The 20,034-nt window shown below is 64.8% G+C and overlaps 4 protein-coding genes across 13 annotated transcripts; 2 read left to right on the top strand and 2 right to left on the bottom strand.

Annotated features, from left to right (window-relative positions):
* Positions 1-79: 79 nt before the first annotated feature.
* Positions 80-2,145, bottom strand: BNIPL (BCL2 interacting protein like). 3 transcript variants are annotated; one of them, XM_055696825.1, is made up of 9 exons: positions 1,917-2,145; positions 1,616-1,701; positions 1,369-1,538; positions 1,157-1,291; positions 945-1,047; positions 732-863; positions 547-633; positions 300-398; positions 80-221 (listed from the first exon to the last, which is right to left on the bottom strand). In XM_055696825.1, exons 2-9 carry the CDS (start codon positions 1,696-1,698, stop codon positions 179-181), a joined length of 852 nt encoding a protein of 283 aa, XP_055552800.1. In that variant the 5' UTR covers positions 1,699-1,701; positions 1,917-2,145; the 3' UTR covers positions 80-178. The 3 variants fall into 3 exon arrangements, 2 of the variants coding, with proteins under 2 accessions (XP_055552800.1, XP_055552801.1); XR_008729905.1 differs by having other exon boundaries at positions 176-221; positions 300-470; XM_055696826.1 differs by lacking the exon at positions 80-221 and having other exon boundaries at positions 283-470.
* A 122-nt stretch (positions 2,146-2,267) lies between these two features.
* On the bottom strand, positions 2,268-5,949 carry PRUNE1 (prune exopolyphosphatase 1). The gene is made up of 8 exons (XM_055696773.1): positions 5,807-5,949; positions 4,510-4,614; positions 4,231-4,436; positions 3,817-4,001; positions 3,580-3,738; positions 3,395-3,489; positions 3,153-3,311; positions 2,268-3,003 (listed from the first exon to the last, which is right to left on the bottom strand). Exons 1-8 carry the CDS (start codon positions 5,843-5,845, stop codon positions 2,683-2,685), a joined length of 1,269 nt encoding a protein of 422 aa, XP_055552748.1. The 5' UTR covers positions 5,846-5,949; the 3' UTR covers positions 2,268-2,682.
* Positions 5,950-6,187: 238 nt separating this feature from the next.
* Positions 6,188-12,208, top strand: MINDY1 (MINDY lysine 48 deubiquitinase 1). 6 transcript variants are annotated; one of them, XM_055696712.1, is made up of 11 exons: positions 6,188-7,088; positions 8,462-8,570; positions 8,804-9,444; positions 9,565-9,622; positions 9,727-9,791; positions 9,930-10,088; positions 10,703-10,805; positions 10,899-11,041; positions 11,138-11,329; positions 11,445-11,587; positions 11,743-12,208. In XM_055696712.1, the coding sequence occupies exons 3-11, from the start codon at positions 8,932-8,934 to the stop codon at positions 12,176-12,178; spliced, it is 1,812 nt and encodes a 603-aa protein (XP_055552687.1). In that variant the 5' UTR covers positions 6,188-7,088; positions 8,462-8,570; positions 8,804-8,931; the 3' UTR covers positions 12,179-12,208. The 6 variants fall into 6 exon arrangements, 4 of the variants coding, with proteins under 4 accessions (XP_055552687.1, XP_055552688.1, XP_055552686.1 ...); XM_055696713.1 differs by having other exon boundaries at positions 6,188-7,077; XM_055696711.1 differs by having other exon boundaries at positions 6,188-7,049.
* Positions 12,209-12,864: 656 nt separating this feature from the next.
* Positions 12,865-19,736, top strand: CERS2 (ceramide synthase 2). Of its 3 annotated transcripts, XR_008729898.1 has the most exons (12): positions 14,681-14,936; positions 15,019-15,192; positions 15,783-15,900; positions 16,005-16,123; positions 16,303-16,360; positions 16,452-16,502; positions 16,823-16,915; positions 17,097-17,225; positions 17,301-17,407; positions 17,533-17,686; positions 17,988-19,488; positions 19,675-19,736. XR_008729898.1 is itself a non-coding variant. In XM_055696787.1 (11 exons), exons 2-11 carry the CDS (start codon positions 15,020-15,022, stop codon positions 18,114-18,116), a joined length of 1,131 nt encoding a protein of 376 aa, XP_055552762.1. In that variant the 5' UTR covers positions 12,865-12,994; position 15,019; the 3' UTR covers positions 18,117-19,736. The 3 variants fall into 3 exon arrangements, 2 of the variants coding, with proteins under 2 accessions (XP_055552762.1, XP_055552761.1); XM_055696787.1 differs by lacking the exon at positions 14,681-14,936 and adding an exon at positions 12,865-12,994 and having other exon boundaries at positions 17,988-19,736; XM_055696786.1 differs by having other exon boundaries at positions 17,988-19,736.
* Positions 19,737-20,034: the final 298 nt, after the last annotated feature.

Below are 20,034 nucleotides of genomic sequence, written 5' to 3' on the forward strand. Positions count from 1 at the left end.
TTGCCTCCCTCCTCTGCTACTGGTACTGCCAGATTTGCCAAGAAGAGCCGAGACCCACCGCCCACACTGGGCACCGTGCACCCATCCATGTCCTTTATTCACCCGTGGGTGCTCAGGGACGGCGTCGGGTCTGCCAAGAGCCCCCCATCCCACCGCTGTGCGTCCCTGCGCGTCCCCATCACCGCGTCGCAGCCCGGCTGCCATCCCAACCCGGCTCTAACCTGCGGGGGAGAGAAGAGCATTGGTAGGAGGCAATGCATGCACCCCCCTTAAACCCCAGCCCTGGGGAGGGGGCTCACCGCCGGACGGGCTCGGGGATGTGTGCCGGCTCCAAGGGGACAAGCCGGGAGAGCTCCCGCAGGCTGGCAGCAAACCGGACCTTGCCGCTGAAGGTGGGGCTGGGGGAGATGGGGGCGCCGAGGCCCCCCAGCTCGTTACACCCTTGTGTGATGGGCCTGGTTCACCAGGAGCTGGCACAGGAGGCACCGGCGAGGAGGTGAAGGTCCTCGTGCAAGGCCTTGCACACGTGGGTGCAAGCAGCCCTACCTGAGAAAGGGCTGGAAAAGCGTCACAAGCGCCTTGATGTACCAGGTGGGGTGGACGATGATCACAGCCTGGAGACTCTTCCGGAGCCTGGGAAGGATGGGGATGCTCCAGGGCTCGCCGCCATCCCGGCACGCTCGCTGCCACCCCCGCTCCGGCACGCTCACTGGGAGCCCTTGCACGCTCACCGCCGATCCATCGCTCGGTAGCACCGCTTCATCCAGCTGAAGGAGGGGATCTGTCCCCGTGCTGCCGCCCCGCTCAGGCACACCAGGATGTAGCGGTCGGCCACCGTCCTCTCCAGGGTGCCCATGATGTACCTGGAGGGGTGGTGCAACCCATCGGCTTGGGGAAACAGGCATAGGGCATATGGGAAGGATCCCGTCCCCCCGGGACCCCACCTGAGCAGGTTCTCCATCACGTAGCTGTACCGGGGGATGCTGCTATCCGGGAGGTGGCAGGCGGCGAAGAGCAGGATGGCGCCGAAGCCCTCACTGTCGTACCCTGGCCAGAGTGGAGGGTGGCACAGCCAGCGCCTGCCGTCCCCCCCAGACCCCGCGTGCTCAGGGAGGGGACCCAGGAGTCCCACCCCGGGCACCCGGCCCCGTGTTACCCCCGTGGGAGAGGACTCGGCTGTAGGGCTCCACCGCGCTCAGATCTACGCTCTCCTCCGGCTGCTCGTCCTCCGTGTCCGGCTCCCACCGGCTGCCAGCCCCCTCGGCGAAGGCCCAGGCGTGCGGCAGCTCCTCTGCAGGCAGCCGGTTAGCACGGCACCGGCGGCGAGGCACCGGGGGTCCCCGCGCCCCCACCCCGGCCGGGTCTCACCCTCCCACTCGAAGCCGTCGCTGCCTGTGGGTGTCTCCAGCGCATCCAGGTCGAGGTCGATGCTGGCGTCGGGCGAGCGATCGGTGCTCTCGGTCCGCTCCAGCGCTGGCAGCCGCCTCCGCATGCGCCGCAGGGCACCCCCGGCCCCCAGGCACTCCTCCGGCAGGGGCCTGGCAGGGACAGGGGGTCAAGCGGGACCCCGGGCTGGGGAGCAGGTTTGGGGGTGCCGCTCCCATCGCTCCCTTACCCAGGGAAGTCTTCATCCTGCCACTCCTCGCTCAGGTCCAGGCCATCCCCGGTGGCCATCACGGTGGCCATCCTTGTTGCCATCACCTGCAGAGACGCCAGCCCCGTGAGGACCAGCCCCCGAGGGGTTCCCCCTACCGAACTGTCCCCATTTCCAACCCGTCCTGCCCTGTTTGCAAACTGAAAGCAAACAGCACACCCCGCTGCAAGGAGATGGCCCAGACGCTCCGCAGGGAACCCCGTCGCGGCCCCACTCAACCCTCTACGAGACCTCAGAGACTCCCGGCACCGGGGCTGCTCACCTCTGGGGAGCCTCTCTCCCCCTGTGGCTCCCCACAGATGAAGGGCTCCGGTGACGGCACTGGTGGCTCATCCAAACTGGTTTGGCCGCATTCGCAGCCGGCAGAGGCCACAGCTCGTGGTGGCACAACCGGTTTCCTCCTGGCTGAGCTGGATTTGGGGGTTCGGCCACACCGAGCCCCCCCCCCCCGCCCCGAAATGCTCCTCTGACCCAGAGGGGATATTGGCAGGGGGGTCTGCACCCCAGGAAAAGAGACGGTTCACCCCCTGGGAGGGTGGGGGCCATGCCAGGCACCCTGGGGTGAGTGGGACGACGCCAGACCCATCATGGAAGAAGAGCCAAGAGCCAAAAGTGGAAGAAAAAATGGAAATTTAATCCTCTGAGTCTGTGGGTGACAGTTCTGGGCCAGCTGCGTGTCTGGACCCACCAGCCGGGGCCCCCCACATCCCCCCGAGGGAGGAAGAACAAGAACTCGTTAAACCCCCCCCCCCCCCGCCCCAATGCCTTCATGAAGTGGGTGCAAGCGCTGCCCTGGCCCTGCTGCCCACGGGGTCCCCAAAAACCCACCCTGGGGGACCAAACCCCAGCGGGGGCGGGAGGGGCGACAAATAACGAGGGCCTCCCTCCATCCGGGAGCTGACCTCTAACGAAGGCAGGCGAGTTGTACTGAAGGCAGCTGCAACCCCTGGTGCCTGGGCACCCTGCCAGGACCTGCCCAGGGACCCCACCTCCTCATACGGACCCCAGAAGTCTCTGGTCACCCACTTTTATTTTGGGGAGCCGGGCGGCTGCCCAGCGGCAATGCGGCTGACCCGCTCCAGGACATCCTGGGGGCAGAGCGGGGGCACGGCCTGGGCCAGCGGACATTCTTCCACCAGGCTGTTCATCGGGGTGGGTGGCGGGACCACCTCTTCCTCCGGACCCCCAGTAACGCCTGGCCCCCCCAGGGCTGCCCGCAGGATGGGCAGGACCTTCTTCCGCGACGCCAAAGCATTGCCCTGGGTGTAGGTGCCCAGGCAGGACCAGGGGCTCAGGAGGGGCTGGAGGTGCAGGGATGGCATCGTCGCCTCCTCCAGCGCCCGGCACACCTGCAAAGGAGGGAGCACCGCGGCTGGGACCCCCTAGCACCCCCCAAGATCTTTGGGGGGCTTTTGGGGCAAACTGCAGCCGAGAACTGCCTGGCTGCTACCCCAGACCCCCGTGCTGAGGGACTGGGGTGCCTGGGCACGCCCCTCACCGTGCTGCGGAGTGTCTCATGCTGGCTGTAGACGGCGAGCTGCCGGGAGGGCTCGTTGCGCTCGTTATAAGAGATTGTCATGGCCACCAGCCCTGCATAGCCCCGAGCCTGGCAGAAAGCATCCAGGTCCTGCAGCAAGCTGGGCCGGCGTAGGAAGGTCTGGAGGGGGAGAGACACTGGCATCATGCTGGTGTCCCCATTGTGCCACTCCCCACCTCAGCTCCCCCCGTGCCGAGCCTCACCTCCAGGTCCATATAGATGGCACTGATGGCGAGGGCCAGCTCGTCGCCGAAGAGGACTTTGAGGTCCTTCCGCAGCATCTGCTCTGTCGTCAGCCCTGGGAGGCAAAGAGGGGCCAAGCGTGAGCCCCGGGGACCAGTACCCGCTCCCAGCCACACCGTGGGTGCCACCACCCCAGCACACGGACCTGAGACATCAAACTTGGCTGCCTGCAAGGCTTCAAAGATGGTGTCGCGGGGTGGCAGCTCGGGGAACCTCGCCTCAAGCAGGGAGACACACGCCACGTCCCTGGGCGTCACCTTGCCGGCAGCCGGGCTCAGGTTGATGCAGTCCAGGAGGATAGTACCTGTGGCGGGGGGACAACCGGGGGCCATCAGTCATCACCGTCCCCCTCGGACAGGGCTCAGCGAGGGTCCGTCCTCACCGTGCAGCAGTGTGGCCGTGGTTCTGTCCAGCACACCCGGGGGACCTTGGGCAATCCGCTCCGTCACCAGCGTGGCACAGGAGCCCACCAGCTCTGCTGTCACCTGGCAGCCAGGAGCTCGGTCCCGTTCCAACGGCCGGTGATCAAGGACCTCCACCACAGCCTCTTCCAAGGCTGCGTCGGTGCTAGTGGGCGAGACAGGCAGGGTGAGACCCCCAGCATGGCCCTGCTGTGTAGCTGTGAGGCGTCACCCCCAGCAGAACCTGGAAACCCCCTTTGTTCCTCTCCTCCTACCCTAAAAACACCCCGGAAAGGGGAAGGTTTTACCCACCCTGGGCCAAAAGCAAGCGAGGAAAAAGCGAGGCTTTGGGTGGGTGGCCCTGGCTGTCCCTGCGTCCCCCTGCCCCGGCTCACCCGGGCAGGACGTGGTGATCGACCAGCGTCAGGGAGAGCAGCCCGGCGCGGTGCAGCCCCCCCAGGTCGATCTCATCCCGAAAGATGAGGGAGGTGGCGGGGATGCCCTGCTCCCGCAGCAGAAACGTTGTCTCCGTCCGGAGGGCGAAGTCGGCACGAGGGATGTTCAGCACTGGGATGAAGGTGGCTTTGGGAGCTGGGGAGGTCTGCGGCGGGGATGACACCCGTGAGGCATCCCCCAAGCCACCATCTGTCCCCGAGCCAGTGGGCAAGCCTCACCTTTGCCAGGAAATAAGCCAGGGCCAGGGCCGAGACAGTGGAGTCCAAGTCACAGGCCTCATTGCCCATCACCACATGGATCTCCTGGTGATGCCGGACATGCTCCTGCCAGGGCAGGAGGCATCAGGCACGGCAGCAACGCATCCCCATCCTCCAAAGACTCCCAGGTTGGTCCCTTCCCCGCCAGCATCCCTGGAGCCACTCATCGCAGACGTCACCCACAGCTGCCACCCACCAGTACCCATCTCCCAGCTGCTGCCAGCAGCAGACAGGCTGACGGCATCCCTGAAGCACCACATAGCCCGGCACCCTTGGGACCAGACTTGGCTGGGATCCATTTCTGGCATGAAAGCCCCACATTTTGGGGGCGCATGTGTGAAACCAGGTGCATTGTGGCCTCGGCGAGAGCGGCAAAGCCCAGCCCAGCCACGAGGGACTGTGGCAGTGGGGATGGGGACCTTCCCAATCTGGGGACAACATTGCAGCCCTGGGAGCCTTTGGTATTTTAATCCCAGACCAAGGTGGCTTTTCCAGAGATGGCGAGTTTGGGGCTGGCTGTCCCTCAAAATGCGACATTTCACCCCTTTTTGTTTTCTTGCCTGCAGCAGCAAGAAAACAATGTCACCCATGTCACCCCACGAATTCCCTGTCCCCAGATTCTGGCGCCTGTCCTGTCATGCTCGAGGGAGCTGCCCTGTCTCCAGGCCCTTTTTTGGTGACAAGTATTTCATACCATAACCCAGTTTTGCTCATTTATTTGGTACAAGCCAAGGAAGTAAACAACTGAGTGCTGCCTGCGGCATTAACCCCGTTATTTAACAGGGGACCTGCACCCTGTGCTGCAAGACGGGGGACGAGGCTGCAGGGGTGGGGTAGGGGGTGCTGGAGAGCCCCCCCCGACTGTGGGGCTGAGGGGCAGCATGCAACCAGCCCCTCTCTCCAGGGAGGATGGATGCACCCCACTCAGGGGCCCTGACCCTGCACACGCTGCTCCCCTGGGCATGCAGTCCCCCTGCACCCCATTTCCACTGGGCACCCCACTGTCCTGAGCATCCAGCCTCCATGCATCCAAGCCCCTGCACCCTGCTCCCCCCAAGCCCCCTGCGCCTTGCTTTCCTGGGCACCCAGTCTCCTGCCCACCTTGCTCTTCCAGTCCCCCCTGCACACCAGTCCCCCCGCACCCCAACACCCTGGGCCCCCAGGCCTCCTACACCCCAGGACCCCCGCTTTCCTGGGCACCCAGTGTCGTCCTCCCCCCCGTCTCCCCCAGCGCCCTCCCCCACTCCATCCCCGCTACCTGCAGAGCTGCCCGGTTCCCCTCCACGAACCGCTCCATAACGGCGGCGATCCACGCCCCAACCCGCCCAGTCCGGCCCAGTATAACCCAGTACGGCCCAGCCCACCCCGACTCTCCTCAGGCCTTGGCGGCGGGGGTGTGGCCTCCCGCGAGGGCTGCCGGGAAAGGGGCGGGGGCAGGGGCGGGGGCTACGCCCCCTCGCCGCTGTCCCCGCCCCTTTCCCGGCAGCCTTCGCGGGCGCCGAGGGGGCTCTCGGGGTAATGGCGGGGTGGGGGCGACACCCCTCAACCCTCCTCCCAACTCTCCCAGGACCCTAATCCGCCTTAACACCCCCGAAACCCCCCTGGCACCCCCCCCCCCTCAGGCACCCCCAGGTGGGCTGTGACCCCCCCCGCGACTGTATTACACCCCCAGGTGGCATCACCCCCCCTCAGAGTAGTGGCCGCGGCCTAGTGGTGTGGGGCGAGCCCTAGGCCCGTGTGCGAGCCAGGGATCTGTCGGTGGGAGAAACTGGGGGGCGGGGGGGTGAAATTGGGGGGGGGGGGGGCCCTCCCCTCAGCCCAGTGCCAGGCCTGCGAAACGGGTTAAAACCCCAGGAAACTGGTAGTTTTCAGTGTCAACCAGCACCCAGGCCTTGCCCCGACAGCTCCGTGTGCAGGAGGGAGCTGGTGACAGGGCGGGTTGCAGGCAGCTGCCTGCTCTCTCCACCCCTCCTGGCTGCCTTCCTCCTCCTCCTCCTCCTCCTCCTCCTCCTCCTCCTCGTCAGCCACTGTAAATCCGCCTTCCCGGCGGAGAGCCAGAGCGTGCAGCTTAGCAGTGGAAAGCAGGCCTCCGCTCGGCCGGGGAAGACGGGGAAAGGAGGAAAAAAGGAGGAAAAAAGGCAAAAGGAAGGGGAAAAGGAGGAGTAAAGAAGGGATAAAGGAGGAAGGAGAGAAAAGGTGGTGAAAAGGACTAAAGAAGGAGAAAGAAGGGGGAAAAGGAGAAAAAAAGGAGGAAAGAAGAAGGAAAAAGGAGGAAAACAGAAGGAAAAAGGAAAAAAGGACTAAAGGAGAAAGAAGGAAGAAGAAGGAAAAAGGAAAGCAGAAGGAAAAAGGAAAAAAGGACTAAAGGAGAAAGAAGGGAAAAAAGAAAAAAGAAGGAGAAGGAAAAAAGAGGAAAAAAGGAGACAGGAGGGAAAAAGGAAAAACGAAAAAAGGAATAAAGAAGGAAAAAAGGAGAAAAAAGGAAAAAAGAGGAAAAGAAGGTGGGAGTGGGGAAGCGACAGCAGCAAGGTGGCTGTGGAGTAAGCGCGGCTGGGGGCTGCGGGGTGGCGTGGGGCTGCGGGTTGGGTGACCCCTCTGCCCCGGTGCTGGGCCAGGCACAGGACACGGGCGACACCGGGGCTGTGGGAGCGACGGTGGCGTTTCGGGGGCAGCGGAGGTGGGTTGAGGGGGTCTGGGGTGACCCTCAGCCCAGCTGCTGATGCTCGGGCTGCTGATGCTACTGGGTGGGGAAACTGAGGCAGGGCGGCTCCCGAGGCTCTTGCCGGCCCCGTCCCACCCCGGTGCCCGCCGGCCAGGGCTGTGCCAGCTGCCCCCAGCCGGTTTTTCCAGCTCCCGGTGCCTCGCCGGACACCAACCCAGCTGGGCAGCGGGCTGGGGAGGGGGTGCTCGCTCCTCTGTGCCCACGCAGAGCCTCTCGCTATTCCTTTTTTTTAAAAGCATATTTAATTTGATTTTATTGATTTTTAAAGAACATGTACATATGTGTGTGTTTAGTTATTAAGACTATTTATTTATCATCTACATATCTATCAAAATTGTTTATTAGTTTAGTTAATAGCACTACTTATTTACTTACCTATATATCTATAAAGAATATTTATTTATTTCCACGTTATTTATTTCTAGGGATTGTTTGGCGTATGTATTTATGGATTTATTTATTAAGAATATTGGTTATCTATCTACCTGTCTATCGAGCATATTGTTTATTTATTTACTAATACTATTCATTTACCTAGATATCTGTTTCTCGAGAATATTTATTTATGTCTGCACTAATCTAATAACAACAAAACAACGAAACAATAATAATAATAATAATAATAATAATATGGTTGCCATCAGGCACCGTCCCCCTCCTTTTCTTTCCCCCAGGACCCCTCCGCTCTGGCCCTAAAAGAGTTGGGAACAGCTCAGAGGTCACTGACCCCTGGATTTTCTCCTGGGCTGTCACTACTGCCCCCCAGAAGCCCCTTTTCCCCCCTGTTTCCACCCTGCCCGGGCATTTCCATCGCTCTTTTGTCGCTGTTGTTGCCTCTGTCCCTCTCTGAGCATCCCCGGCTCCCTTGGGAATACGGGGGGGCTTCACAGAGCGGGTCCCTGACTGTGGCCGGGAGCGCAGCCTGCGCCAGGCGCAGGAGGGTTAGGGGCTAAGGGGGTCCCAGTGAGCTGGCATGGGGGGACGTGCCGTGGTGGGACATGCCGGGCAGTGCTTTGGCAGGGGGACCAGCGAGGGACAGGACAGAAAACCAAGTTGAAGCCAGAGCAGCTGTGCTCCTGCCTGCACGGAGTGTTTAAAAGCCCAATTTCCCAAATCTCTTTGAGTATTTCAAGGCCAAATTTTCCGATTCTGGTGACTATTTAAAAGCCAAATTGTCCAAATCTCTTGCAGGAGCATCTTCGCCAAGCTGTGTTTGCAGGAAAACCCTGGCGGGAGCACAGAACTCTGACCTTTCCCCCACACCGCTTTGGCTCCATCCGAACCCCTCAGTTCTTCCCAGGTAGGTTTGGGATTTTCCCCTCTTTCTTTGGAAACGGGAGGCAGATAAAATCCGCACACGTCCACGGCATTAATTTTTTTAACAGCGATTTAGAGGTTTCAACAGCCAACGTTTTATTTTTCATTATTTAAGTGAATGTAAAGGGATGGGGCAAAAAAATTCTAAGCTAAACGAGCCATAGCTGGTAAACAAATTGGACTAACACAGATTTTTTTTTTCTTGAAATACCCAAGTTTTACCTTCTAAGGGAGAGGTTTGGGATGCAGCTGATCCTGGACAGACCCGGAGCGTTCCCAGGGGCCTGAGCCAGACCCACTTGAGGCAGGACGCCACAGTGAGGGTCCCACTACCGCCTGCTCCCATGGAGCACCCGCCTGAGCAGGAAGGGGCACTCCCAGCCCCTTCCAGCGGCGAAGGGACCTGCCAGCCCCCCGAGGAGACCCCCACTAGGGAAGAAATGCCAGCTGGTGGTCGGGAGAGCCCAGCACTGGACGGGCAAGTCACCGTGCTGCAGGGTGGGGAAGTGGCCGTGCCTTCCCTCCCTGGCGTGGGGCAGCCGAGCAGTGCCCCACATCTCCCCTCCAATGAGCATCTGCGGGAAGATGCTGAGGAGAAGCAGCCCGCTGAGGGCAAACAGCCTGCTGAGGGCAGGGGGTCCCTGCCAGGTGCCCCCATGCCCAGCCCGAGCGCCGGGGCGGTGGGGTTACCAGCTGAGCCCCCCCGAACCCAGACCCCCAGTCGGGAAGCAGAGGCAGATTTTTATTGTGTGAAGTGGATCACCTGGAAAGGCGAGCGGACACCCATCATCACGCAGAGCGAGAATGGGCCCTGCCCGCTCCTGGCCATCATGAACATCCTCTTCCTGCAGTGGAAGGCAAGTGGGCTGCAGGGGGCGGGTCTGGGCGGGCTGGCGAGGCGGGATCGTGGTCGGTTCCCCCTGGACCGTCAGGGGAAGGAGCCGGGGGCCAGTCCCCAACGTGTCTCGTGCTTCCAGGTGAAGCTGCCCCCGCAGAAGGAGGTGATCACGGCCGAGGAGCTGATGGCACATCTGGGTGAGCGGGGAGCTCCCCGGGACCCGTCACCCTTGCCCCGCTGCCGGGATGGCAGCGTGCCGCGGTTAACCGGCTCGCTGGGAGCTGACCGCGCTGCCTTGCAGGGGAGTGCATCTTGTCCACCCAACCCCGGGAGCCATCGGAGGGGCTGCAGCTCAACTTCCAGCAGGTGAGGAGCGAGGCCGCGTGTCACCCAGCCCAAAAATCGATCCCCTCCATCTCATGGAGCACTGGTGGCCTTGGGCTGCAAGGATTGGGGTGCCACCCAGCTTCCCGAGCAAGCCCCGCTTCTTTCTGCCCCCCCCAGAACATCAACGACACCATGACAGTCCTCCCCAAGCTCTCGACGGGGCTGGATGTCAACGTGCGGTTCACAGGTGTCTCGGACTTTGAGTACACGCCCGAGTGCATTGTCTTCGACCTCCTCAATGTCCCGCTCTACCACGGCTGGCTGGTGGACCCCCAGGTGAGCTGGCCCCACGGCTGTCCCGCCGTCGGTCCAGGGGCGGCTGGGGGGTCATCCAAGGGCTGCAGCACCTCTTTCATGAAGAGCTGGGGTTCATCTTCGAGAAGATGAGTCTTGGGGTTGTTTATCCTGGAGAAGGTGACCAAGAAGAGCCCTCAATATGTAAGAAGGGTTATAGGAAAGATGGAGAGAGGCTTTTTACCATGACGGGACAATGGTTTTAAACTGAAAGAGGGTAGGTTTAGATGGGACGTGAAGAAGAAATTAATGACGAGGGCAGTGAGGCACTGGCAGGGGTTGCCCAGAGAAGCTGCGGGTGCCCCATCATGGAGGAGTGCAGAGGCTCTGAGCACGCCGAGCTAGAGGAATGTCCCTGCCCGTGGCGTGGGTGGGAGGTTGGGCTGGATGCTCTGTGAGGGTCTCTTCCAGCCCAGCCCCTTCTCTGGTGGGTCCATCCCCACAGTGGAAGCCACCAGCTCAGCTTCTTGGACATCCCCGTGACGGAGCGTTGCTTGGAGAAGGTTCAGGGCATCCTCCTCTCGCCCTGGGCGGTGGGTGAGGGGTAGGGCAGGTCCCCCCAGACCCAGTGCTCACCCCCCAGCATCTCCCCGCAGAGCCCAGAGGTGGTGCGCGCCGTGGGCAAGCTCAGCTACAACCAGCTGGTGGAGAAGATCATCACCTGCAAACAGGCCAGCGACTCCAGCCTGGTCAGTGAAGGTACCGGCCCCCCACCGCCCAGCCGCCCGCTCCCCGGGGTCCCTGGGGGGGCCTCGACACCCCGGCCCCGCTCCCACCCCGCTCTCACCCCAGGGCTGGTGGCTGAGCAGTTCCTGGAGTCCACGGCCTCCCAGCTGACCTACCACGGGCTGTGCGAGCTCACGGCCGCTGTCAGGGAGGGCGAGCTCAGCGCCTTCTTCCGCAATAACCATTTCAGCACCATGATCAAGCACAAGGTGCGGCTCCGGCCCCTTCCCCGGCTTCCTTCGAGCCGGCAGCCCCCCTCCCCAGCGCTGGTAGGGGCTGACTCCCCCCCTCTCCCCTCTCTCCAGGGCCACCTTTACCTGCTGGTGACAGACCAGGGCTTCCTGCAGGAGGAGGGGGTGGTCTGGGAGAGCCTCCACAACGTGGATGGAGACAGCTGCTTCTGCGACACCGATTTTCACCTCAGCCACGCTCCGGGCAAGGAGGGGGCTGCCGCGGCCCCCCTTGACCACCGGCTCCAGCAGAGACAAGTGGACCAGGTAGTGGACACCTGCTGGCAGCAGGGGACACGTGAGTCTCATCTCGGCTCCGGGGGATCGCTGCAGGGTTTGGGCCACTGTGCTGAGCCCCCGCTCTCTTTCTGCGCCCCCCCAGGATTACATGATCGCCCTGTCGCTGCAGCAACAGCAGGGACAGGACCCCTCTGCGCTCAGTGACCTGGAGCTCGCTCGCCAGCTGCAGCAGGAGGAGTATCAGCAGCAGCAGCGGCAGCAGCAGGTCCCGGCGCAGGTAACCAGGTGCTCCCTCACGGGACTGCAGTGTGGGGCGCGGGTGCTTCTCACCCCCTCATCCCCCTGCTCTGCCCCCCGGCCGGTCCCGGGGAGGGTGGCAGCGTCCCCCTGGGATGATGGGGGGTTCCTCCCCCTCGCCAGCCCCCTTCTTGTGCCCGCAGGGTCGCGCGCAGCCGGGTGGCCGGGCAGCTGGAGAGCGGAGGCAGCGGCAGAAGCCTGACTTGGACTGCACCCTCTTGTAGCGCCCTGTGCCCGGCCCCCTGGGGGGCCCCTGCCCCGTTCCTGCCGTGGCCCCCCCGGCTCCTGGCCAGGCTGGGGCATGTGGTGGGGTCCCTGCGCCCGCAGCACCCCGACTCCCTGTGCTCCTCTGTCTTCCAGGGACACCCCGTGGGGGTCCCTGGGAACAGGAGTGGGGGACACAGGCGAGGGGGTGTCCATCCTTACCTACTGCCGGGACCACCCAAACCTTTCCAAGTGGCCTTAACACGGGGGGGTCCCACCCGGGGGGTCCCACTCAGGGAGAGTCCCTGCTCCGAGACGCGGGGGGACATGCGTCGAGGGGGGACACGCACCCCCGTGTCCAAAACGTGGCCTTAGCCCTTGGCAAATAAAGGACTTGTCCCCGTGCTCAGGGGTCCGGCTGTCTGACACCAGCGGGACCTCCGTGCCCCACGGACACGCGGGGTCGGGGGTTTGGGGTGAGGGGACCCTCCGCGCCCACGGACACGCGGGGTCGGGGCCCCCCGTGGGGTGCGGTGGCACGGCGCGGCCGGCAGGGGTCGCCGCGCACCGGTAGCGCTGCCGGGGGGGTGTGTGGGGTGGGGGAGCTATAGGGGACGTATAGGGGGTGTATAGGGGTGCACAGGGGTGGGTATAGGGCGTGCATGGGCGTGACTATAGGGGGCATATAGGGGTGTGTGTGCAGGAGGTATGGGGGTGCATAGGAGATGTATCGAGGTGCATATGGGGATGAATAGGGTGCGTGTAGAGTATGCATAGGGGTGCATACGGGGGCCGTGTGGGGTGGGCATAAGGCATGCACGTGGGTATGTGTAGAGAGCATATGGGCATGTATCGGGATGGGCGAAGGGCATACACAGGGGTATGTGTGTGGGGTGTATAGGGACGGGGATGGGGGCTGCACAGGGGTACGGACAGGGGACATATAGCGGGCGTACAGGGCTGCGCGCAGGGCGTACGTGTAGCGGGCGCGGCCCGCCGCTCGCGGTGCCGGCGCTGGATTGCTCTGGCCTGGCGCGCCGCCCCGCCCCGCCCCTCGGCAGGCCCCGCTCCCCGCGGGCCCGCGGCGTTGGCGGTGACGTCACTCCCGCCCGCTGCCTGGCGCGGGGCGCGCGGGGGGGGCCAGCGGCAGCGCGAGGCGGCGGCGGCGGCGGCGGCTCCGGGCGGCGGCGCGTGAGTTGGGACGGGGGGGGGGGGGGGGGGGGGGGGCTGCGGCCTCCGGGCTGCGGCGGGACCGGCCTCGCTCCGGGAGGGTCGGGCTGGGCCGGGCCGGGGCGGCGGCTGTGGCCGGGCCGCGGTGGGGCGGGGGCTGGTTCCCGGTGCCCCGGGCCGCCCCGTTGCGGCGGGCGCGGGCCCGGTGAGGGGCGGGCAGCCCCGGGCCCAGCGGGGCGCTGTGGGGGGGGGGGTCCGCCCGCCCCAGGCCCCGGCGAGGTTCCCCCCGGTGCTTCCCGGCCGCCGCCCGCCGGCGGCCCCGGGCCTCGGTCCCCGCCCGGCGCGGCGGGACCCCCCGGCTCCTCCGAGCGGGCCGGGCCGGGGGGGGCGGTGCCTCCCGGGGCGCTGCGAGGGCCCGGGCCTGGCCTCCGGCCCCGCCGGGGCTGGGCTGTGCCTGCGGGCGGCCCCCGCCTGCCCCGGCCCTGCCCTGCCCCGGTGCCCCCAGCCGGGGCGAACCCCCGCGAGCCCCCGGTGCAGGGTCCGGGCCGTGACCCGGTGCCCAGCCACGTTCCCGGGCCTGTTTTTCCCTCCCCGTGACCGGAACGTTCCAGGGTTTTCCCCTTTCCCAGCAGGATCGCTCCCAGAACCGCCCCGGGCGGGGGGGGGGGGACGCTGGCGGCGCCCTCCCCGCGCGGGCTCGGCGGCCCCGGGGCATCGCCTGGGCCCGGTGGCCCCGGGCAGGGGGTGCCGCCGGCCCTGGCCGGGGCCTCACCCCGAGTCCTGCTGCGCTGCCCTGCCCGCGCTGCCCTGCCAGCCCCTGCCCGCGCTGCCCGCCCTGCCTGCGCTGCCCTGCCAGCCCCTGCCCGCGCTGCCTGCCCTGCCTGCGCTGCCTTGCGCTGCCCTGCGCCGCCCTGCCCGCGCTGCCCTGCCATCCCCTGCCCGCGCTGCCCGCCCTGCCTGCGCTGCCCTGCCAGCCCCTGCCCACGCTGCCCGCCCTGCCTGCGCTGCCCTGCGCTGCCAGCCCCTGCCCGCGCTGCCCTGCGCTGCCCTGCCCGCACTGCCCGCCCTGCCTGCGCTGCCCTGCCAGCCCCTGCCCGCGCTGCCTGCCCTGCCAGCCCCTGCCTGCGCTGCCCCGCTGCTGCCCTGCCTGCGCCGCCTGCCCTGCCCGTTACCTGCCCGCGGCACGGTGCTCCGCTTCACTGGGAATCGGGGCGTGCTCCTGCCTTGCCTTGCGAAACTGGTTCCCCTTCTCCCCTGGCCGGTGCGAAGCCGCCTCACCCCTCCTTAGATCCCCGCTCCACCTCGGGGGTTTGCCCGGGGACCCCCGACCCCAGCCCAGCCCCCCCCCCCCCCAAGCCCAGGGAAGGGGAGAACCGGCCCGTGCCTGGTGCTGGGAGGTGCCCGCGTGGAGGGGAGGGAAGAGCTGGGATGCAGAGACCCCACGGCGGTGGGTGGCTTCCCCGTGCAGTGCCGGTGGCCGTGCCGGTGGCCGTGCTCTGCCTGGCCGTGCCCGCCGGGAGCCTTTCGCAGGCACAAAGGTGCTCATTGTGCTGCCGGCAAATCCCTAATCCTGCGCGGTGCGGCCGCCTGGGTCCAGCTGCCTGGCGCTGGCGGTGGGCTCCGTGCCTCAGTTTCCCCTCTGGGCCTGGGGACCAACCCCGGGATGCGAACACGGCGCTCGGGGGAGAAACCGTGTCAGGGGGCTTCATCCTGGGGTCGTGTCTGTCACCGGCTGATGCTGCGGGGAAGTCCCGGGGACCGGGAAGCCGGTTCTTCCCGCCGGCCGTGCCAAGGATCCGTCCTGCCGGCTGGGAGCAGGAGCCGGCCCCGGTTAATCATCACCCGGTGACCTCTGCCGCGCCGGGAGCAAAGTCCTGTGTCGGGGCCCAGCTCCGCCGCCCTGCGGCACCGGGGGCGTTCACCGGCCGCGGACCCCCCGCCGCTGGCCGGGCCGGGGGCTGAGGTGGGCTGGGGGGCACCAGGCAGGGGGGATGTGACCGGCGGTGCCGGGTGCCCCCCCTCACCTCGCCTCTGCTCCCCCCCAGCATGTTCCAGACCTTGTACAGCTACTTCTGGTGGGAACGGCTCTGGCTCCCGGCAAACCTCACCTGGGCCGACCTGGAGGACCGGGATGGGCGAGTCTACGCCAAAGCCTCGGATCTCTACATCACCCTCCCCTTGGCCTTCCTCTTCCTCATCGTCCGGCACCTCTTCGAGACGTGAGTCCCTTCCCCAGGGTGGGGGGCTTGCCCTGGTCCAGCCCCCCCTGCGCCTGGGGGCTGTGTGTGGGGCTGGGGATGCGCCGTGCTGCTCCCCTGGCTGCCTCCCCCTGCGCTTGCCTGGCTGGGGGTGACCGTGGCACTGCGGGGGTCCTGCCCCCCCCCCCCCCCTCGCCCCACACCCCGTTTAGGGCTGGGGGGCTGCCCCTGGCGGCCCCACACAAACCCGGCTTTGTGCATCCTCTGCCGCCCTTATCGCGGCGCAGGCGGCCGCGGCCCCGGCGTTTAAGGAGCGATTTGTTGGGCAAACAATGGCGAGCCGAGACCGGGAACAGACGGGGCTTTGTTGGGACGGTGGGAGAAGGGAGGAGGCACCGTTCTCCAGGGTGGATACAGCCCCGCTGCATCGTGGCGGGCCAGTCCCCCACCCCTGAAGGGTCTGGGGGGGTCCCCCTGTGGTAAAACCCACCTTGGAGGAGCAGCGGGATGGGGAAACGGGGGCACTGAGCAGCTGGAGGTCCTTGGGTGGCTTTGATCAGCTCGGTGACACAGGACTGGGGGCTTCTTACACCCCCCTACTCCTTCCCCAGGTACGTGGCCACCCCACTGGCCGGGCTGCTGAACGTCAAGGAGAAGATCAGGTTAAAAGCCACCCCCAACGCCGTGCTGGAGAAGTTTTACGCCGCCACCACCAAACACCCCAAGCAGGTGAGGGAAAGGGGGTCTCCAAAAGGGGCTCAGCATGGCGGGAGGGGGCGAGCGGCAGAGCCGGAGCCCTGCGGCGCGGCACTAACGTCCCTGCCGTCCCCTAGGCCGACGTGGAGATGCTCTCCAAGAAGAGCGGCTGCACGGTGCGGCAGGTGGAGCGCTGGTTTCGCCGCCGCCGCAACCAAGACCGGCCCAGCCTGCTCAAAAAGTTCAGGGAGGCCAGGTGAGACCCCGCGCCTGGTGTCACTGTCACCCTGCGGTGGGGGAGGGGGGGGGGGGCTTTGGGGGCACCTGCTTGGTAGGGAGCTGCCCTGGGAGGGGGGAATATGGGGCTGGTGGGTCCGTCCTTCTCCCTCCCTCGCCCCGGTGCCCGTCTGAGGACCATCTGCTTCCTTTTTCCAGTTGGCGATTCACGTTTTACCTTATTGCTTTCATTGCTGGCATGGCTGTCATAGTGGATGTAAGTATTTATCCCCCCTCTCCGTGCACGCCCGGCCCCCTCCGCCCCCTCTAACCCCTCTCTGTCTCTCGTTCCCCTCCGCCTCCTGCAGAAACCCTGGTTCTACGACCTCCGGGAGGTGTGGAAGGGATACCCCATCCAGGTGAGCGCCCGACTCCGTCCCAGCCGCCATCCCACAGTCCTTCTGCCCCCGGAGCTGCCTGGGGCAGTCGGAGATGGGGGCCAGAGGCCCGGGGGTTGCTGGGGGGGTTTCTCTGGGGGCTGCGGGGGGGTTTCTCCAGGTTTCACGGTGTCTCTGGCACCCCTGTGGGTTTGGCTGGTGCACGGAGCAGGGGGTTGCATGCCGTGGGGTGCGGGAGGGTCCCCAAGACACCCGTGGGTCTGGCTGGTGGCCAGAGAGGGGGATCAAACCCCACTGGGGCGCATGGAGTATCCCCCCACAACCTGTCTCCTGGCCTCCAGAGCATGCTGCCCTCCCAGTACTGGTACTACATGATCGAGCTTTCCTTCTACTGGTCCCTGCTCTTCAGCATCGCCTCCGACGTCAAGCGCAAGGTGGGCTGTGGCAGGGGGGGCTCTCTGGGGGCGGGGGGCATCTTGGCAGGGTTCTCTTTGCCCTCGTGGTGGGTGATAGGGACCGGTGGGCTGGGGGGATGTGGGAGAGGAGTGGGGTGGCGGGGGTTGGGGGTCGGAGCCAGGATGCTGTAACCCCCGGTTCCCCCTTTCCTGGGCGCAGGACTTCAAGGAACAAATCATCCACCACGTCGCCACCATCATCCTCATCAGCTTCTCCTGGTTCGCCAACTACATCCGCGCAGGGACGCTCATCATGGCCCTGCACGACTCGTCGGACTATCTGCTGGAGGTACGACCCCCTCCCCGCAGCCACGGCCACGGCCCACACCCCCTCCCCCGCTCACCCCCCCTCTGCCCCCAACAGTCCGCCAAGATGTTTAACTATGCCGGCTGGAGGAACACCTGCAACAACATCTTCATCATCTTCGCCGCCGTCTTCATCGTCACCCGCCTGGTCATCCTGCCCTTTTGGTGAGCGCTGGTTGCTGGTGAACGGGTGGGGAAACTGAGGCATGGGGCAGGGAGCCCCACTGCGGGGCGGGGGGTGGTGGTGGGATGCTGGTCCCCACTCGTAACAGCGCTGCTTCTCCCGGCAGGATCATGCACTGCACGGTGGTTTATCCGCTGGATCTCTACCCTGCCTTCTTTGGCTACTACTTCTTCAACTTCATGATGGTGGTGCTGCAGTCGCTGCACATCTTCTGGGCCTACCTCATCATCCGCATGGCCCAGAAGTTTATAACTGGAAAGGTAAGAGGGGGCTGGGGAGCGGCTCGGGGGTCCCAGCCCACCGTGAGGGGCATCGGGGCTGTATCGGGTCCCGGCTGGTGCGGCTCGGGGTGGAGGGAGGGTGGGGGTCAACCCCAGGGGTGAGATGAGGTGGGGGGGGGGGTTGCAGGGGAGACCCCCAGTCCATGAAGCCGGAATGCACGCGGTTTCCTGAGTCCCGGAGAGCCCTTGGTGGGGAGGAGACCGTGGTGGTTGCGATGGGGGAAACTGAGGCACAGCAGGATACTGACCGAGCCCCCCGCCCTCCCCTCTGCCCCCGCAGGTGGTGGAGGACGAGAGGAGCGACCGTGAGGAGACGGACAACTCTGAGGAGGAGGAGGAAGCGGCGAAGAACGGGCCCCTCTCCAACGGCCACCCCGTCCTCAACAACAACCACCGCAAAACCGACTGAGCGCCCTCGCCCCGTCTCTGCGCTGGCGGGGGCGGCCGGGGGCCCCGCCGGAGGCCAAACCCGTGAGATGCCCAATCCCACCGCTGCCACCTCGCGCAGCGCCCAGGTCCCCATCCCCTCCATCCTCTTGCCCGGGACCCCGGAGAGCCCGTCTCGGCCCCCAGCCCCCTCCGTTGCCTCCTCCGGAGAGGGTCTGCGGCTGCGAGGGGACGGCAGCGTCGCTGCTTCCCCACCTCACGCTCACCCTCGGTGCCCTTCCTGCCTTTCACCTGCTGCCTTAATCCAGCGCGGTGCCCCGGGACAGGCAGAGCGAGGATGGGTCCCGCTGGCATCGCTCCGGGCTGGCTCCTTCCCAGCCCCTCGCCAGGGCTCCAGCCTCCTGGTTCCCCGTTTCCCCACCAGCCCCTCGCCGGGGGGGCAGCGCATCCTGCACTCGCCTCTTCAAACACCGGGGAAAAAGCCCCTTCCCCACCCAGTGCCCAGCAGAGCGGTGGCAGCGCGGGCACAATCCCAGCTCCATCCCCGCTGGAGCGCTGGGAGGGAGGAGCGGGGCCAGCCCTGCGTGTTTGGTGGCCGAGTGTCACTGTGGGAGTGCGGGATGTCACTGTGGGAGTGCGGGATGTCACTGTGGGAGTGCGGGATGTCACTGTGGAAGTGCTGGCGGAGGGAGGCCGCGGGGTTTGGTCACGCCTCGGAGCAGTTTCATCCCCTCGTTTCTCTCCTGTAAATGGGTTTCGAGTCCCTCCCTCTCTGTGGCCTCTCCCGGTCCCTTCCCTGGCTGTAACAGGACAAATTTGCAACTGATTTTTTTTTTTTTTTTTTTTTTCTTTTTTGGTTTCTATTTATTTGGAAGACAGAAGGAGCCAGGCTTGGCTCTGTCTCCTGCATCCACCCGGGATGCGGGGAGACCTCCCAGTGTGGAGGGGTGGGGGGAAAAGGACCATTAACCAACGCCAGACCAAAACGTATTTTGTTGTTTTTTTTGGTTTTTTTTTTTTCTAAATAAAAGGTTAAATATATTAAAAGTTAAAAAACTAATAAACTTCGGTTAAAAAAAAAAATACAGGGCTTGGGCATCTTCTCTGGCTGCCACAGCAGCCCTGGCCCCCGTGGGGGGTCGGGGGTGATCGCCTTGGCACAGCCCCCTCGAGCTCTCATTTAGGCAGCGCTAAAAGTGGGTGGATTTGAGGATTTTTTTTGATATTTTTATATATTTTTTTTTTTTCCCCTCCCCAAAAGCTCTCTCTGTCTTCAAACCCAGCCTGGAGCGTGGGCTTCGGTGGCCCGAGGAGCGGCCGCCCTCTGGGATGACAAAGCTGCTATTCAGGTGGACGCTAAGGATGGAACTGGAGCTCGTGGAGGCCCTAGAAAGGTTTTGTTTTGTTTTTGTTTTGGTGTTTTTTTTTTTTAAAAAAGGTTATTTAGCATGGCAAAAAAAGACTCCCTTGTGTGAGCGCAGCGTTGCGGGCGCTGGGGTCAGTCTTGGGCGCCTGAGGGATGGGGGGTGGCGGCTGGAACCTGTTCCAGCTCCCCCCAGGGCGGTGTTTTTGCATTTCAGCCGCTGGGTGACGTGAGATTTGATTCCAGTTTGTTCAAAAAAATAATAATCTGCCTCTTTTAGCCTGTGTTTACGGTGCTTTATCGAACCGTTTGGATGTGCAGGTACGAGCTGCTCCCCTCCCCCCCCCCCCCCCCCCCCCCCCCCGAAAAAACCAGCCAAACCCCAACACTGGGAATTGTGTGTTGCTGCCAGGGGGCGGGCGGGGGGGGGGAAGCAAATTTTCCTTGTGGAACTGCTGCGGGTTTGTGTCCAGCAGCCAGACCAGGCTGGCAGGCGGCTGCTCCACCCTCCCTGGCTGCCTGCGCCAGCTCTGCCCTTCCCTACCCCTCCGCAGGTGCCTAAATCGAGTCGGGTTTG

This window comes from Falco cherrug, chromosome 19 (genome assembly GCF_023634085.1).
Source record: "Falco cherrug isolate bFalChe1 chromosome 19, bFalChe1.pri, whole genome shotgun sequence".
Taxonomy (NCBI): Eukaryota; Metazoa; Chordata; class Aves; order Falconiformes; family Falconidae; genus Falco; species Falco cherrug.